The sequence below is a fragment of the Buteo buteo genome, chromosome 20 (assembly GCF_964188355.1).
Source record: "Buteo buteo chromosome 20, bButBut1.hap1.1, whole genome shotgun sequence".
Classification (NCBI taxonomy): domain Eukaryota; kingdom Metazoa; phylum Chordata; class Aves; order Accipitriformes; family Accipitridae; genus Buteo; species Buteo buteo.
Window position 1 is genome coordinate 11,432,974 of NC_134190.1, and position 19,821 is coordinate 11,452,794.

Here is a 19,821-nt window from a genome sequence, read left to right on the forward strand (position 1 = left end):
TTCAAAATTCTCCTGCTCACCTTCTGAGAAGGTTCTTTCTGTTTTTCTCTGTTCCCTCTTGCCTGTTTTGTTTCATTCCCATGTCACTTAATTTAACCAGAAGAAATTTTTCATGTGGGAAAGGTGGAGTTTTTCCATTTCTTGGATGAGCTAGGAGATAGATGGTCCCTTCCTTCAAGAAATGTACTGATTTTTGGTATTGCAGAAATACACAGCTGCCAAAATGTAAAACCAGTGATAAGAATTATTAAAAACTTTGCTTACTTTGCAAAATGGTATATTCTTTTGAATAATTACACTTTTCTTGATGTAAATCACAGAATAAGAACTGAAAGCAGAGAGGCAGAATTTAATTTTCTATGTTCATAGAGGATCTTCAAAGAAATAATGAAGTATTTAAGGATATTAAAACTTTCAAAACCATAAGCAGCAAACTAAATGTTAAACTTCAGAATTACCATTTTCTAAAGTTGCAGTGTTATGTTACTGCTTATGTACTGCCCCATAAATTCCTGAGTTCGTTCCAGTGATTTATGCACATTTAGGTAGAACTGTTTCCATGCAAACTAGTATAAGTCTAGCATGATTTCACAGAACTTCTGCTAACTTGATAAGAAGAAAGCCATTTACGTTTCACAGTTCTAAGAGAGCAAAACTATGCTGTGAGGTTAAACAAAACACATAATCTTTGTTTTCTGATGCAAATGCAAATACTAAAAGTGGAGCATGAAAAGATGTAAAAGACTATCTGGATGAACGATTTTGCAAGTCTGTTTTGGGGTTTGGTTTTTTTTTCTCCTTTTTTCCTGCTATTGAAATCTAATCTCAGTATTGCTTGACCAAAATAGGAATCTACACAGATTTTGTTTACACATGAAAGAGGTCAGCCAAGAAAACAGAAACTATCTCCTGCAAGAACAGGTACATCTTTGTAGCTAAGGAAGAGATATACTTTTCAAGATGGGAGTTGGTGCCAAGAGCTCAAAGCATCTGCTAGCATTATCAAATTGGAGAGGTAGTGGTAGATATCCTAAACCACTGTGAATAATAGATACAGGACTTCCAAAAGAGAAACCAGAAGAAAGAGAAGCGTGTGCAGGAGGAGACAGTCATGAAACATTGGTGCTATGGGTACTTCTGCTGTTCTGGCATTACGGGTGCAAGTGGAAATTAACTATTTTCAGTGAAGACAGTAAAAATATCAATTGCATGCAAATTCTTCCACCCTAGACTGTTTGTACCAGTGCAGTTTAGTCTTTTGCAGACTGAGGTGTTTTGTCCTTAGCTTCACTGTTGTTAAGATATTACTTGGTTAGCTACCTCTGCTGTGCCTTCTAATCTTATGTATGGCAGGCTTCTAAAATGTGGAGTATTAAAGAGGTCTTGTTTGGAGTTTACCTGACCATTAACTCACTAGTCTAACATAACACATTTTTGTGGTGGGGATTGCAAGTGTGAGAATGGATATTTACGTATCCTCAACAATATAATAGCTTATAAATGTATAAGCAGTGTTAATATTTTAATGACTTCAAGCATCACATTAATAGTGTAAAATACAAAGTAATGTAGTGTTTCAGTCAAGTCTGTTGATGCAAGACCTCCAGGTTTAATTTCTTTTGGAACTAATTTAGGACCAGTACTTCAAATTATTTTTACTCATGCTTTACATACTACATAATGTTACTGGTCTCATTCATGGTTTTGCTGCTGCTACTTGGCAGGTGCAGCACTATCACAATGAGTGGAACAATTCTCTTCCTAATCCAAACTGTGTATGTACATACTATTAACACTTGTCCCTACATTTCTCCTTTCCTTGTGCACTTGCACTTCAGATTCCAGGTAACCTTTTCATTCCAGTCCAGTGTTGAACCCATGCATTTGTCCAGTGATGTGTCTGGGCCATTAAGCACTGCTGCAAAAAGCATGATAAGGAACACGGATGGAGACCTACTCAGTCAACTTTACAGAAGTGATCTGTAGCAAGGCTATTGCTGAGCTAGAGGTGTTGTTATACCTTTGGACCAGAGCTGAAGCCATGTAGTTAATATAGATATACTGTGGTCTTTAGCATAACTAATATTATTCAGGTTATCATGTCATTTCCATTGACTTGTACCTTTTCCAATGCCTGATAACTTAGAATAATGAAGAGTCTTTTTCTGTTGCTTCAGTTGCATAAGTCTAGCCTGGGAAAGGAAATGGTTCCTAAACTAAAAATGCTGGTTTGGAAGCTCACATATATCCAGAAGTTTGCCAAGGAGGTGCCACCTTAAACTTTATTGGTCTTAAAACAGTTAAATCTTTCAATTCTGAAAATCCTAGGAGCTGGGATTTTTTTTTCCCCTGAGTCAGGAGCTTATACTCCATTTGGTCCATCAGAATGCCTTTTTTGAGACCTCTAATTATTACATAAGAACATAATATTAAGAAAACATAACACTGCTTGTTTCTAGTCTTCCATTCCTCGTTCTTCCCTGACATGATATTTTAAGGAACCGAGACTAGAGCAGACAGTAAACATGATTTTGATGACTAATACCTTCTGTAATGTGTACTTAGAAAAAGTGGTATTTCAACCTGTGTGCATCATTAAATACAACAGTTGCTACACTTGCAAAAGAATTGAAGTTTGGAGGTTGGGAAATGAACTGTGAGTGGCATGGATAAGGAGTTATTAATTTTTGTTATTGGAAAGCTGATTACATTATTGACTGTGTAGTGACTTTGTTGTGAACAAATATGGTAACCTAAAACCACGGGTTTTGTACCTGAACAGTAGATTTTTTAAAACTAGTATTTCGGTAATGAAAGATTTCCACTGTGAATCTTCTTGCATTTGTTTTACCATTACATCTAACATTTCTATTTGCCTTTGTCAGGAAAAAATAATCCAGGATTAACTACTCGAAAGAGTACATTCTTTGGTTATTTATCTTCGTTAAAAATACCTAAATAAATGCAATTGACATTCTTTCACTCTTGTTACTATGAAAACCACAGCTGGCTTCTTTATAGCAATGTCCAGATGTTCCTATCAAGCTTAGAGACACACAGTGCTCAGGGGTTAACTGGTGGAGGGAGTGGGGGTGGACACTGCTTTATAATGGTATAATGAAATAGTTTTGCTGACATTTAGAATATGGGGGGGGGGTATTATTTTTCTACTCCTGAGATTTTTTTTTTTTTCCCCAGGATAAGTACAGAGTGGGTTTTTTGTCACTACTCTGCTGATAAATATTCTGAATAGGTTTTTGTTTGTTTTTCTTATATTAGGTGTGGTCCTAATATCCCTTGCCCTCTGCGCAGATGCAGTTATAGGAAATGTACAGGAAAAAGCTATGAAGTTGCACAATGGTTCTAATTCAGAAATGGTAAATACCAGATTTGCAATTTTAAAAGAACATGTTCTATCACAGACAAGGCATACAATGACAAAACATGATACTTAATCAGCTTTTCTTTTTCATATGTAAAGAGCTCTTGGTGTGCTGTTCCTGGGGCTTTCTGTTTGTTTGTTTGGGGCCTTTTGCTGTTTTTTTGGTTTTTAGCCTTTCAAGGGTGCTGCTTTCTGTGTGCAATTTCAAATGTATATTGCAGCTACAGAAACACTCATTTCTAGTAACAATATCTTTGTCTACCCTGCAGGCCTGAAATCAACAGGGTGTTTTCTGTATGATCATGCACTTAAACCCTGAAAAATACATACTGTTCTTGTGGTATAGATGAACATGTGTTTACATGGAACACATTGCTTTTCTTACTTGCTAGACTTCTAATTCTAGAGTGTGCTAGCATTTGAGAGGCAGCCTTTTTTGAAGCTTTTGAAATCTGTAAAACTCTGACTTTCAGAATGGGTGAATATGTGTGCTCCTGATTCAGTGAAATACAAAATTTTGCAAAGGTCTTGCCTGGTATTTTTTATATACGTATATGGAACACAGATTATCTGTTCATATGGTCTGACTTTTTTTTCTTTATAGACAAAACTTATGTTTGAATTTGGCATCTTTTTCTCTAAAGTCAAGTAAATACAAGAAAATCTTTTCTTATAACAAACATTATTTGAATATGCCATAAGTAAAAAAATTGAAATTTAATTTGCATATTTGACATTTAACTAGAAAATTTAGTTTCTTATTTATGAGAATTGCTTCATAAATGGAGAATAAATTAGTTAGAAGGAAGCTTCCTTTAAGGCTGAAAGTGATTTAGGTTGGCTCAAGAGTTTGAGCTGCAAGTTTCTAGAACGTGGAAGAATATACCTGAACACTGTCGCTGTATTCTTGTTTTTATTTTTGTACTTTTTCTTGATGTTCAGTGTTGACTGCTGCTGGAGGCAGAGATTTTGGCTACATGGACCTCACCTGTACCCAATGCAGCCTTCTGTAGCTGTAATCTCTGAAATCCAAAACAAAGTATAATCTGTAACTCTTGCCCACTTTGCATCTTGCCAACAGTCATCTGACAGTTAACTGCCTTACTTATGAAGCTCCTGTTATCTCTAGAACTTTGCTTTTTATTCTGCGTTAGTCTAACAAATGTTGGTCTTCGTATTGTATACTCGTACTACTTGTAGAGAATCACTGTAGTGAATAAGGATATAGAGGTTTTGTTTGAGACCTAGAGTTTACACTTCAGGATTTTGTTCAGAGAATTCAGTGCAGAAATACAAGCAGAATTTCAGAAATCATTTTTCTAGGCTTGGGACTGTGGGTAAAAATTTAAGACATCTTCTGAATCAGAGATCATGTTTAATGGACAGTGATCTGGAAATAAAATTCAATAATAAAAGAACCTGTCATCTGCAGGATCTCTGTTTTGTTGCCAAATTTGGAACTTGCCCTGGATTAAGCAATTATGAAAAAAGAAAAAGATGTCTTGCGGCTGAAATAGTAAACACTGCTCTTGAAGGTTATACCTGATTTTGCTTTGTGTGTGATTCTAAGAAAGTGACTTAGATCATACTGCCTAACAAGGAACTAGCAATGTGGCGCTCATTCCTGGTTGTGAAAAGTGAGGTCTTTGGGTAGTTTGGGAGAAAAGTTGGATGCAGAGGCAAATGAAGAACTAGAGATGAGCTTTTGTGTATATAAACACTAAAATAAGAGCTCTGAAGATCAGGTGGTGGTTTTTTAAGAATTTGAAAGCAGTTCTGCTCTTGAAATATATATTCATTGTCCTTTATTGTAGAGCAGTGATGTGTTCTGTTGTCTCACTGTATTGTTATCAACTGTTAATAATTTTGCAAATAATTGGGATAGTATAACAGGAAGACAATTCATGAAACCTGTGTCAAAAGAAGTAGGCCTGTAATTGACACTGAGTTTTTAAAGTGTAGGAGATCAGAGTGTTCTAGCTAGTAATGTGTAGAATAGTTCTGCTCACTGTCTCCCTTTTTCACAAGAAAAGGCCACTAAATGTTGGCCAAACAGCTGAATGCATCCCACTGCATGGGAGGATGGATGGATGGGCAGTTCCAGCTTCTATTGTTGCCTCTACATGGGAAATAATAGGATGAAGATTTGTTCGTTGCTGGTTGAAGATTCTTTTGTTGCTGTATGAAGCTATGAATTAAATAAGAGTACAGGCAAAATTAAGAGCTTACCTGTTTGCTTGAGTATAGTCTGTTCTGAGTACTTAACTTAGGCCAGAGCTGGTCATATTTGAAAATCTTGTATTCTACAACAGTAATGCAGGTGCGCCATGTACATGAACTGAAGTGACACAGATGAAACTTATGTGACACTTTTGGCAGCTCGTGATGATTACATGCTACCCTTTGCACATTTAATGTAATATGGATCTTTACTGTGCAGGATAAGTAGCAGAAAACAAAATACATTTAACATATTATTCAAACTATTAAATTACATAGTTGTGTGAAGTTTTAATTAGGCTGCGAAATCCTGAATTTAAAGGATTTGCCACAGTCAATATTGACCTTGGGATATTATTAACTGACTAGCTTACAAAACTACTTTTATGTAGTTGTGGGTAGGAAGAATGTCTCTAACACTTACTTTTCACTGTACATCAGCTATTATAGAAATCCTAGTAAAAATATCTTCAAACACTGCAAATTCAAATGCTGCAAATTCAACTCTGAGAAGTTGAACATATTAATAGGGCCAAGCATTTGAAAGCATTTAATTTTGTCCTCTTGTAAAGTATCATCTGGTAATTATTTTCTCTTAAACTATTCTAGGTTTTGTATTCCTATTCAATAGGTTTCGTGTATATTTTATTTGGATTAACATGCACTAGTGGATTAAGCCCTGCAGTAACATTTTGCTCAAAGGTAGGTGTAAAGATTGCCTTTTTTCTATGAAGAACCTCATTGGAAAACATTGCTCTGTATGCTTTAAAAAAATCTCACCACTTCTCTAAAGTTGTATTTTTGTCACATAAACCATTTAACTTGTATAATTCATATATTAAGCACGTTGCTACAGTCTTTGATGTATAAGATAGGGTAACATTTTAAAAACTAAAATAAAATCACAGGACCAGGCTTATAATTTCATTATTATTTTTCCATTATTTAACTAAAATTAAATGAGGATCTTTGCATGAATGCATTGTTGAACAGCTTATTATTGCTCAAGCAGTTGATTAAAGTATGTAGTTTTATGTCATATTGCAATACCTCAGGGTTTGTTTTACATTTTCCTAACAGGCTTTTTTTTGTTGTTGTTGCAGCATCCACTTCAGACTTACGGTTATGCATTCCTTTTCTCCCTGACTGGGTATTTTGGCATATCCTTTGTTCTAGCTTTGATTAAAATCTTTGGTGCCCTTCTGGCTGTTACAGGTATGAACAAATGATATCTTTACTGCTTTTGGTATAAAAACATAAAGTAGTCCTATCCTATTATATGCTATTATATTTGTTTCTGTTCTTTGTGCTGACTGATTGTGGCTTGTGTAGCATGGATCTTCACCAGTAGTGTGTGTCTGAGATCTTCCTGGTTCTTTCTGTGCCACAGTTTCAACCCTGAAAAGCCTGTTAAGTCATCTTGTGCGTATAGCCTGTGCTGTGTTTTAATGCAGAAACAATGCTGTTCTAAACAGAGGAATTGCAATGGAAATGTATAGCAAGGTGTAAGGAAAAGACAGGTATTATCTGAAATATGGAAGGAAAAGTAAGGATGTTCCAGTAAGGCATAGTAGGCAGTGTCATAGTCTCTAAGTGCAGAATTTCTGGAGATTTCCAACAAATGGTATTGGTAGAAAAAGAATGAAGAACTCCCCCCGAAGCTTCTGAATATCCATACACTCTCAGTGGAATGCTGCTATAGCAATGTTAAATATGCGCTTCAATCTCAGTTCAGAAAGAACTTAAGTGGAACAAATGCTGACTTTTGTGATGGTCTTCTCAGGTCTTTTTATTAAACTGAAGGGAATAAAGGACGTGTATTAGTTTTGGAAGCCAGGATTTGAACTAAATAAACTTCTGGTGGGCTGTGTAACAGCTGCTGTATTATCTTTAAATTGCAACCCATATATTCACGGGACAGTTACAAGCCTGTTGTTAATGACAGAAGCAGACTGTCTAGTCTTTCAGATCTTCTAGACTTCCCATATAATTGTCCCACAAAAAACTGGAAGCAGTCATGTTTTCTGTTAAATGTTTAGTACAGCTTATGACTGTATCAACCATGTCAGAAGAAACAAATGTAAAGAACTCTGAGTAATATGTTGAGAAGATTTGGGCCACTCACTGGTGTATCTGCCAGCCACACGTGAATGTGGAACAACATAAGTCCCTAAAGTATGTCAAAAGTTACAGGAATCCATTCCAGGTGAAGAAAGTCACCAAATACCATCTTGTCTGTTCCTGTGATAGTACACGCACAAATAAAAAGTTGCTGTCACATGGTGTTTTCACCTAATAATATAATAATTTCCTAGCAATAAATGCAAGTCAGACCTATCTGTGCTGACATGCTCCAGGTATATGTCCAGGTGGATGAGGAAAAGGAGGACACGAAGCAAGAGGCAGTCACAACCATTATGGATTTTCAACCTTTAGAGATATTCAGACTTGACTGTTATCCCCTATGCAACTGGACATATTCTTCGTGTTGAGTAATCAGTCATCTGGAAAAATCATATGGAAAGACTGAAATCCTACTAGCTGAGATTGGCTCTCTGTGAATAAGGGAGTCACTGAGTACAATGAGTCTCAGCACTGTACTGGGAAGTAATGTCATCTGGTTATGCTTGGTCTTCAGTAATGCATTGGCTGATGTGTGCCTTAGAAACAATGGAAAGTATTAAAACTAAACAAATTCTGTGTGGAAGGACAACTGTATGGCTTCAGGGAAGGAAGTGTGTTCAGAGCCTATTGATACTTTGCCTGAGATCCTTAATGGAAGAAGCAGTATAGAATCTGATTAAATCAAAGGAATCACTAGTAGGACGGATGCGACAGAAATTGTGGTTCAAAAATTATTTGTACTAGTTCATTGTGGCTTGCATCTGTATTTGTGAGGCTGTGGCATATTTTAGTACATGGCATTACATACGTGAGGCAAAGCTAGCTACAGCCAAATGACATAACTGTATTACAAGTGAATGCTTTTAACCTGTATTATGAGTTTGTAAAAGTCAAGTGACTGAAGTGTTTACATATCAGAATATTCTCAACTGTTGGAATAAGGGGAAATGACTGCTGTTCATTTTAACAGCAGCTAATTGTAATGTTAACATTTTTTATGTATCTAACAACACTAAAGGAAAAGTCTGACACTTGATATTTTTCATCATTTTCCTGTACACCTGTTTTCAGGCTGCCCCTAAAATTATTACTCTTTACTATATGCAACTGCTATAGAATGTAAAATTGTCTATAGAAAATAGTTGCTTCCGAACTTAAAATGTAACTTGAGTGTATTTTTCAAAAATCAACCATTGCCTATTCTATCATTTCTATAGTAGTTATAGTAGTCTATCAAGAACAGTTACACCAGGCTCGTTCCTTCTTAGGTTACCTTTTCTTAAACTGCAAACATGAGTCACGAGGGCCTTGGGGGGAAGTGTAGCAAGATGCCATGGAGCTACCTTCCTCTGTTCCCTCTACCCCTAAAAGCTGCTTTCCATCAGGTGATGCTCTATTTCATTCACAGTAGTGGAGAAGAAAATATAGACAATTGTCTTCTGACCTGAGAATTGCATACTCTGCTTTCCTGTTAATTATTTCTCTGCAGCACTTCTGTTTCATGGGGTTTTTTAACAAAGTTCAGTACGTTTCCTGACTGGAAATTGGCCCAGATGAGTGCCTTGGTTCATGTATTAAAATAGCTTTTAAAAAAAAAAAAAAGTCTTACTGTGCTGAAAAATGTTTTAAAATGCTGTGGAATAGCAAACCCTTCCCAGGTTTTCTTATGCCTGACCTTGACAATCCTAACACTTGAGCCCTTTCTGTCTTGCCTGTAGCAATGTGAAAATGTTTATTGTGCCTTGGAAGAATACCGCATTCATTACTGTCCCTCCCACCCCCCCATCCACCCTCCCCCTTCTTGGAGGGGAGTGGGGTGAAAGAGTTTAATGAAAATTGTATTTCTATTAGCAGAATGAGAAATTATCAGACTTAATTGGGAAAAAGAAGAAAAGGCACTTAATTTAGAAGGAAATGGTTACATAAATATTTTAATTAATAACTGATTTGAAAGAACAGAAATAATCGTAATTAGAAAAACTGAAGTAATTTAACCATTTTTTAAATTATTCATCTGTAAACTGTTTTCTAATTAAAACTCAATTTTCTTTTTCATTCCCCTTTAATTTTTCATGTAATAGAAAATAATTTCATTTGATGCTCATAGATTTCTTAAAATGTAAGGAAAATTGTTACTAAAAAGTTGAGATAGGAGCAGATGAAGCAATGGTGAAGGCTGTTTCCTCCACTACAAAACATGCTTTTAAGTAAATATTTGTTTGCGGGGGAGGGTTGGAGAGAATGAAGCTTGCTTTACTAGCCATAAACAGCGTGAAAGTACATCAGAAGTCATTGGTCGCTTTTGTCAGTGTGTTACAGTAAGACTAATGTGGATGTAGTTATACAAGTAAGGCTTTCCAGTATGGTGTAGTAAAAAGTACTTCATGGTAAGCAAAATATTTTCTGTTAATAAAAAACATAGTTTTCTTTAGGTGCAGACAATTATACTAAGGTCTTTCTTAAGTGAGAAGCCTGCACTGTCATACCAAATATCACCTTCTCAGGCCCTTAACCTCCATAGCTAAACTTGTGTGCCTGGCTGCATTGTTACTTTTTTCTTTTTAAACATTTTCTGTAACTTTTACTCACTTACTGATTTTGTTTCAGTGATAAACTATGCAAGTTTCCCAGTACACAATTTGCTAGCAACATTGTATTCTTGTTCATAGCAGATAGGATTGAAATTGTTCAAATAATTGTTGGCACTATAGTTCATTTGAGAGTAACCCAAACAGATAGTTTACTTCCATTTTGGTAACAGGATTGTGTTCTCAACTCTTCTTACTACCTTGATTCTTTCTAGTGATAAGATCACATGTAGAAGGTCTCTTAATGGTTTTGATGAAAACTTCCTAATGCAGTCGTTGAAGTCGGACATCCTTGGTTTCTCTGCACTGTTAGGTAACAAGATGATTATCCCATTCCACTTAAAAATAAAGCCCAAAACACCATTGAACTGTAATAACAAGAGGTGGAAATGGCAAGCTATTTGGTATACCCAAACAATGATACCACTTTTTTCTGCTTTAACAGATTAGTTTATACCATCAGTTACTTGCAAGGATTGTTTGTTGCTCTAAGATATTGTGAATTTATTAAATAGCAAGTCTTGTTCTGGAAGTTTCTCTGCTGCAGATACTATGGCTGGAGCTGATACTACCGACACGGTGTACTTGTTCAAACAGCGTATGGTTCTAGTGCTATTTTGCACTGGACTGCTGCTTTTGCAGTCTGTGTTTGCACCAAGGATGATCATCATTTTAGCCAGATACCTAATTATGTAATGAGGTTATCTACTAATATTGAAGCCTATATTATGTTCTTTTGCTGTAACTGAATTCTTAAGTAAATATTTGTTTTCCTCTGCAGTAACAACAGGAAGAAAAGCAATGACCATTGTGCTTTCTTTTTTGTTTTTTGCAAAGCCATTCACATTACAGTAAGTATTTATAGTTTTAAATGAGTTTTTATATATTTTATAAAAAATCATGTTCTTGATCATGGAAATATAACAACAGTAATTAATCATATTCAGGCTTTAATGCTTTTCATTTCGTATCTTCTACAAATGTTGGCAATCTGCTGTAAATATTGACTGGCTGCTTGATGCTAATCATGCTAGAGAAAATAGTTTCCATTTTTCTAAAGGTCTGGAAGACAAGCTATTCCATGTGTTGGCATTTTTTTTGTTGTTTTTTTTAAGAAAATTCTTGCCTAATATCTAGTGCTTATGATATTTAATAATTTGATTGGGTACTTTCTCTGTGGAGGAAGATTTGGCTAAAGGAAGGTACTTTCTCCATTACAGTATTGTTTCCCCTTTTATGAGCAGGTTTGAGTTCTTAGCTAGCCCATTTAAATAAGTACAAGCTTCTATTATCTTGATGTATTAAATTGCAAGATTTTTTGAGCTTGGGTTTCTTCCCTTTTTTTTTTTCTTTTTTTTTTTTTTATTTCAAGTAAGAGCTTACATTGAAAAATGCAGCTAGGTTGCTATATTGATACTAATTGCTTCTGGTTTGAAACAAAATAGTATTCAATTTTATTGCTGTGTATAAATTTATTTGAGATCTAAGAACAAAGCTTACAGCCAAATGCCCAAATGGAATTTACTCTTGATGCTTAAAATAATGGAGAGCTGAAACAAAAATGTGCTTACACTGGGAAGTATGGATATAAGACACTGAGTGAGAACACATTTTGGACCAGTAATAGAGTTTAGTGCTCATAACTGTAGGAAGCAAAAACATACTAAAACACCTCAGGACTACTTTATTCATGTGAGAAAGAACAGCTACTGTTTAGTTATTATTTAACTATAAATGCACCTTAATAAGCTCTCTAGCCAGGATGGGAAAAGGAAGGCTGGAAGTATAGTAACAATAAAGATTCAAGCAAATTCTTTCTCAGAGTACACTAATTTGTGGGGGTGTTTTTCCTTAAACTATTCTCTCCTTGATGTAGGGGCTTTATTTAATCCACAAATACTGGTATGTAATCACTACAGATAAAGTGCTAATGGTAACTTTTTTTTTCCTCCTCCTCTCCCTTCCTTTATAGGTACGTGTGGTCAGGCTTACTGGTTGTCCTTGGTATATTTCTTAATGTTTACAGTAAGAATATGGATAAAATCAAATTGCCTTCACTGCATGGTCTTTGGAAAAAAAGTGTGGAAGAAAGGAAAACAAGGACGTTGTCACAAACTGTATAGACAGTGGTTTATGCCTTGTCTACACTATGACTTATTATTTTATTGGAACAGTCTTCAACTGATTCACTTTCCAAAGGGAACATTATTAAAACCAAAGGAGCTGAAGGCATATTGTCTGCTTGCAGATTGCTATAAATGCACATTTTTGTGAGCCCTTTCTTCAGAGCACTTGAATTCATCATAAAAGGTGTTGTAGGCCATTGTCCGATGGCATTTTCAGGCAATGAAGGACAGCAGCTCCTGGCAAACTGCTGAGAAGCTGCACTCCAAGTGGGGCACAGTAGAAGACCAGTTTGGGCATTTTAATAATATTGGCCATGTGGCTGATCTGAGATGAGTTGTTCTTTGTTAATTGTCTAGGTGGGGTAATTTAAATGTAATACTGTATTAATGTTTAATGGCACCTAATCAGCAACTGGTTGACCAAATTGCAGTTTTAAAGGTGGAAGGTTTAGAATATGGTATGTTGTCACTCTCTTTCATTTTAAATAAAAATGGTGGGGTTTTTTAAGTTATTGATTAAATCATCACAGAACTTGGTATTTATTGTAATAATTGAAATTTCTATGAAAATTTTACAGTGTTACTCTTTTTGATTATTGCTCGCAAGTAACAAAAATGAGATTGAGTTTGTGCAGTCAACACCCATGCATTTACAAGGGGCAAATGTGCTTTTAGGCCTGAACAGGTTGAGAACACAGAATGAAAAAGTAATGATTGAAACAATGATGTAAGAAGCTGTTATTTGCTTATTCTGTTGTGAAATACAAAACTTTTAGTGGCCTGTGGCCCTCCATATCATTGTGGTGTAAAGAGACATGGAAGTCCTCTAAATTAGTGTCATCAAATCGAAACTCTTCATTTCAATATTGGAGTAAAGAATAACAGCATCTGCTAATGTATTTGGAATATGTATTGTGTCAGCCTGTGTGTGGTCCTGCGATGAACTTAAGAGGATTAGGGTACAGATTACAATTTTCTTTCTTTAATGACAGGAGAAGACAATGTACTTACTACCAGTCTGTCTTTTCATTGTGAATTTAGGAAGGCTAAGTCCATTTATCTCTCCATATGTTCATATTCAACTCACTTTTGAATCGCTTGCATCTCTTTCATTTTATATATTTAACAATAGCACTTTAAAAATACTAATCACCTTACAGTTCATTGTTCTCATGTGGTCATGATTTTTTTGTTGTTGTTGTGTCCCTTAGATGCATCTTGGTATGTGTCCTTTCAACTTAGACAAAAGTAAATTGGGTAATAGAATTGTATGGTCAGGAATAATATACAAAGAATTGAAATATCTCAAAGGATTGCCTTCTGCCAAAAATACTAGTCTATGAAAGTGTTCAAAATGTGCAAAAAATTTTTCAGACATTTAGGAAGAATTGCTGTTCCAAGGAGCTTGTAATCAAAGCACAGACACAAAATGTGCCTTAAACTTTGCTTATTGAGTTGGTAGCTAGCATGTGCCATATTACGTATGTTATTAAATAGAACACAGAATAACATAGCCATCTTAGCACAACAGGACAAATAAGTGGAGTGGAGAGCTGCGCTAATGTAACTGCACTGTTTCCAGCAGTCAAGCTATTCTGGTGTGTCAGCAAAGCCTTTCAACCCATATATACCCAGTGTTGCCAAGTTAGGAGAATTTATTGCGTGTGACAATTTTATTTTTTAAATTCCCAGCTGCTGCATGATTGATTGTGTCCTGGATAAGGTAGAGAGGTGTGAATTTGACGAACATGTACACCTTGAAAGAGAAGGATGGCCTGCCATGGCTCTCCATTTTCATGTTGCAGCCAAAGTTTTATGGTAAGATATGAAAAAGGGTTACAGTTTCAAATTTGATGCAAGAGTGCATTTGACCAAGTCAAGGGGATTGATACACATTTCTTTCCCTATAATATTTATCAACTCTTACATTTCCTTGCATTCTTTTCACTAAATGAAGTTTCTCTTCCAGTGAGGTTAACTTACCTGTCAAGCTTAAAATAGGGATAGTTTTTGAACCATTGAAAAGCAAGTAGTTATGGAACACTTACTGCTCAGTTCACTAGCTTGGTGGAACTTGGTAATTAGCATTTGAGCATCGTTTTGACAATTTTTCAGTCTCAGTTTTGCCATCTGTAAACTGTCTGTTGCTAAACTTTATTGAACTTCTGGAAACTGAATTATGTGAAAGCTACCATAGATGCAGAAAGTCATAGTAAATATAATTTGTTTGGCATCTGTTTTATACAAATAGATGAGAAGTCACTCCCAAAGTTTCTGACTAGAATTCAAATGTAGTATGTAGGTTGCCAAACTCTATATAATCCATTTTGTCTCTATTTTCTCTCTCTGGAGAGTGTAGTGCTCACAGTTTACCATTTAATTTATTCTCTATTGTATACAAGACTGAGTTAATGGAGCACACGTTAGGGGAAGTTTTGATTTATTTTTTTATGAATTTTCTTTTTCTTAACTATAGAAATGTATGTTTTGTTTTACAGGTGTACTTTAAAAAATTATTTTTATACACAAATGAATATTGTAGGTTTAGTGTTAATAGCATAAATTTAAAAGTCAGATTTTTATTTTCATAGATGTGAGTTTAGTACTTGCTAATCAACACTATGTAAGTGTGTTAAAGAAAATGCACACACAAGTGAGAGTACTTCATAATTTGCCACCTGTCATGGTCTGCACAGTTTCCTGCTTTCATTGAGACATTAAGAAAACCTTTGTTTCAGTGAATTGCTATTTGTGGGGGGGTTTTTTTAGTTTTTTTTTAATAGCTTTATAGTGCATGCAAGTAAGAGAACCTTAAAAACCTCCAAGTGTTCTTACTACAAAATTTTGTTTTAGCATCTTCTGTACTGTATATGTATGTTGGGTTTGTGTTGTCTATGAAATATGAATAAGGGCTTGGCCACAAAGTAACTGTAAATTCTTCATTTTTCATGTAAGAGCACTTACATTGATTGGGGTGTTGGTTAACCCTTCCCAAAGTTGCTATGTAGGCTGATCATAATAACTTTTGCATTTTATACTCGTTGGCTCCTGGATTCTTTACGGTAGGCGTTATGAAACTACAGAAAAAAACATTCATTCTGTTACTATAAAATACGTTATCTAAATATGATGTGAATTAGTTGCTTCTTATGCTACACAACTTTCTCCTCTCTACAGAAAAACTGTGGTGTAAGAATTAGTTATAATGGGATTGAAGTTCACACTAAAATGAAGGCTGCCCAAGGTCTCCATTGGTGTCAACAGTCTACCTCTGTGACCCCCTCTGCCTCCTGTGGAGGACTGAGGGAGCTCTGCTTTCCTAAATTAGTATGCGTTTACAGTTGCTTTCACATTACATTTTTGCATTTATTTGCCGAAGTAATTGACTGTGCAGTGGATTTCTTCAGTATTTCAGTACGTCAGTATCATCAAACTGCTAATTATTCAGATACCTATATGTGAATACAAGTGTGGAAGAACTAATGCTCTGAACCCACCCTGAAACCTACAGTGTTTCCTGGTACTGCATTAAAGTTTTTCTTAATAGTGTTTTACCACTCATGTGCTTTGAACTTACCAAACATTTTAAGCTAAAACTTAGGCACATGTCATTCCTACTTGTCTGCCTGACTTCCTTACTTGTCTTTCTTACTTTTGGATGCTAACTCCCTTTTTAAGATGCTCTGTTGATACACTATGGATTGCTTCAGGTTTCTATTCCTGCATTTAAGGGCCCACATCATACTCTTACAAATTGGTCACATTCCATATTTTCTGCTTCATATCAGTTATGACTGTCTGGATAATTTTTAAATCCTTTTTTTTCTCCATGAAAAAATCTTTCCTTTTATACTTTCCATTATATTTTTTGAAAGGTCTTGATGAGTACATGTATGAGTTAACTCCTTGACCTCATTCCATCTTTCAGGAAAACCTCTCTTCTCGCTTGCTTGCCTTTGAGAACCAAAGGAAGAGGAAATAAATTACTGCAAGTGCTCTTTTTTCTTTAATAAGTGCCTTCCTTACTAACCTGGTTTGTCTTAATTGTTTTTTTTATTTCTGCCTCCCATGCTCCCAGGCACAAACAAGCCCTTCTCTCATGTTTGACCACTGCTTGTTCAGTCATGAAAACTTTTTGAATTCTTTACTGTTCTGAAGAGGTATAGAATTGCATGTATACTCTGGAGGGCAGGAAATAATAAGTAAACTTCACAAGTTAGGAAAGTAATTAAATGGATTCATACTCTTTTTCTGGAGGGATTTTATATATAGTTTAGGTAATAGCTCAGAATTTGTTAGTGGAAGGGTGGTTTTTTTTTCTTTTACATTTTACCTGTTTAAAAATCTTTATATTAATTTTAATATTTAATATAAAACTCCTGACTATTCAGGCAGTTTATAGAGATTAATTTTAGTCTTGCCTATGAGGCAGAAAAATCCTATCTCCATTTCACTGATGAAACAGAGATGGTAACTTGCCCAAAGTTGCCTTAAGTCTGTGATGAGCAAGGAATAGATGTTAATACCCTCAGTTATTCTATGCCTCAAGTCCGATAGAGCCCTTCTGTACCTGAAATGAAACAGTACCAATGTAAGCTCAGTTGTCTTTTACCCCGTTATTAGAGATTTTAAACTGTTTCTGTTCTGTATTCTATGATAGTATAATTTAAAGCAAAATTAAGACAGCCATAAAATAGGCTTCCTGCATTTTGTTTGAAGCTTCTTTGCATTGTGTACATTATCTTGTTGATTTGTTCTGTTTTCTGTGAACACTGCGATGGAAACAAGGCGGAGAGAGTAGCAGTCATAGAGAAGCATAATATCCTTCACTTTCAGGTGACTGGTCCGAATTTAGTTCACCTTGCTACTGGTCAAAAGCTGCTGCTATTGGAAAACTGTGAGGAATTGTCATAATGTGAGGAATTGAGAAAAATGATGTCATGCTGGATCTGTATCTTTTTGCCATTCACTTGTAGAGAAGCAAAGACAGTAACACAATAAAGAACATGCTTGGACAAATACTCAGCTTAGAACATAATGCTGACTTAATGCTTCTTTTCTATTCCTCGATCAGTTTCTGCTGTTTTGCTGTTTTTTCTTGAGGTGTGATAGTAATGTAATACTTTTCTACACTTTTGGATATTTAATTTTTTTTCTTTATTCAATTTCTCAGTTTTATGCTTCCTCTTCTTAGGTTTTCTATTTCAAGTGTAAAGTTTTACCTTGTAATTTACATTACACCTGTAGTACTGTGTCCAGTTCTGTACTCCCCAGGACAAGAGAGATACGGGGCTACAGCAGAGAGCGAGCTGGGACTGTTCAGCCTAGAGAAGAGAAGGCTCAGGGGGATCACATAAATGTGTACAAAATACCTGATGAAGGGAGGGCGCAAAGAGGATGGAGCCAGGGCCTTTTCAGTGGTGCCCAGTGACTGGACCAGAGGCAGTGGGCACAAACTGACACCCAGGAGGTTCCCTCTGAACATCAGGAAACACTTTCTTAGAGGGTGACCGAGCCCTGGCACAGGTTGCCCAGGGAGGTTGTGGAGTCTCCATCCTTGGAGATACCCAAAAGCCATCTGGATACAGTCCTGGGCAACCAGCCCTAGCTGGCCCTGCTTGGGGGGGGAGGTTGGACCAGGGGACCTGCAGTGGCCCCTTCCAACCTCAATCATTCTGTGGTCATAAATCTTACGAGCTTTGTCTGTCTAGATTCTAATACTTCCACTTTTTCCAAAGTGTTAATAAACTTACTTAAAACAAGTATCTCTGGGTTGGCTACAGTAACTCTGCTGAAGCTGAGTGTGATGCTAGCTGAACAGTGAGTAGCTTCAGAGCACACTCCCCTTGAGAGAGAGAGAGAGAGAGACCTTCATTTGGTAACTGTTGCTCAATGCACAATGAGAGTATCTGAATCTCTTAGAGCAAATACAAGGAACTGGTAGATTAAATTGATGCTGTCAACGCAGAACTATTTGAATGTATTAATGAAGGAGTTCAAAGTTGCTTTTGTTTTCCTGCATTTAGCTCTTGCAGTGCTATTGGGTTTTTTAGCACAGCATCTGATCTGCAGGCAGCTGCTAGAAGTGTTACTACACCACTTGCTGCCTGTTATTTGTCAGTGTTTTGCATGAACATGAACAGCTGTGGTAGATGCCTTCATACTTGTTCAAAACCCAGGTATAAATTCCACTTAAATACAGGTCTGTAGTATCAGGCATTTACTCAAGCGTATATATGCAAAAATCTCTATCATATAGCAGTTCTAGTTCCATATAAAACTGAAGCAAAATTGCTATGTGAGGTTGAACACTTGAACCCCAACAGCACTGGAACATGTGCACACACAATAAATGCTGCTGTTAACCATTACACAATAAATGCTGCTGTTTACCGTTGTACAATCTGTCACATGGTAATCTGCTGTTTGCCTGTAACTGCAGCAGTAAAGGGAAAATTGATTGAATAAATAACCCCTGGGCTCCTGTTAGTATGGTACATCTGAATACAGAGTGTTGTAAGTTTGGCTTCCGCTGCAAACTGTCTCGTGGAATAGACGTGGTGACAACATGTTCCGGGTGAAATACCCAGTCAGACAGGGGAGGGGGCTGCAAGACAGCAGGCTTTGGAGATGTGTGAAGTCTGGTTGATTCTATGCTGCCAGCGTGCCTGCTTTGCTCGCTTGTTAAGACAGCAAGTCTATCTGTGCCCAGCTTACTGAATTTTCTAGGTAGCACTGGCATTCAACTGCATTTACCAAGGCAAGTCTTACACGTGGTTTAAGAAGAGTGTTTGTGTTTAGTGCCTGTGAAGTGTACATCTTGAGGAAATGCAGACATCCCAGAAGTCTCTAGCATTCATAAGAAAGTGGAAGGTGGTTTTTAGATTGAGGTGAAGTAAGGGGCTCTCCCTGTTCTCCCTAGGAATGACAAACAGTGCTGTTATATGAGAAAGGTTATAGCTTCAGTTACAGCCTGTGAAGCAACTGGTGAGTTGTTCAGTAGGCCTATAAAATCATCTTTGGGAATTCAGACGCATTTATAGGATCCATTTACTGGTACCATTTGCAGAAGAATGAACCTTTCTTGACAGGCTACTGTTCCTATTTTTTCACTTTTGCCTCATTCTAGGTTCCTGAACTCCTTTATGTTTCCACAGCACTACAGTAACTCGGCACTCAGTGCTAACATAAATATGGATATAATCAAACCTCTGAAGACAAGTCTTTTTCACACTATTGTCCACGACTGTGGAAAAGGAATGACGCAGCAGTGGCATCTCGGTAATGAAGCACTGTGAAAGCTCCGCAGCCCAGTCTCGTGGATAAGGTGATGTTGTTGGCTGCATACTACAGATGTCCTTCCTCGTTGCATGCTTCTCTT

The 19,821-nt window shown here is 36.4% G+C and overlaps 1 protein-coding gene across 3 annotated transcripts in view; it reads left to right on the top strand.

The window, feature by feature from the left end:
• SLC35B3 (solute carrier family 35 member B3) overlaps positions 1–18,306 on the top strand; it is a 29,983-nt gene extending 11,677 nt beyond the window's left edge. For 2 of the 3 annotated variants that reach the window (XM_075052448.1, XM_075052447.1), the window contains exons 6-10: positions 3,280–3,377; positions 6,212–6,304; positions 6,706–6,817; positions 11,096–11,165; positions 12,287–18,306. In XM_075052448.1, the coding sequence (XP_074908549.1) occupies positions 3,280–3,377; positions 6,212–6,304; positions 6,706–6,817; positions 11,096–11,165; positions 12,287–12,437 (524 nt within the window). In that variant the 3' untranslated portion in view covers positions 12,438–18,306. The remainder of the gene's footprint in view (positions 1–3,279; positions 3,378–6,211; positions 6,305–6,705; positions 6,818–11,095; positions 11,166–12,286) is intronic. The other variant, XM_075052449.1, reaches the window with a different exon arrangement.
• The last annotated feature ends 1,515 nt before the right edge of the window (positions 18,307–19,821 follow it).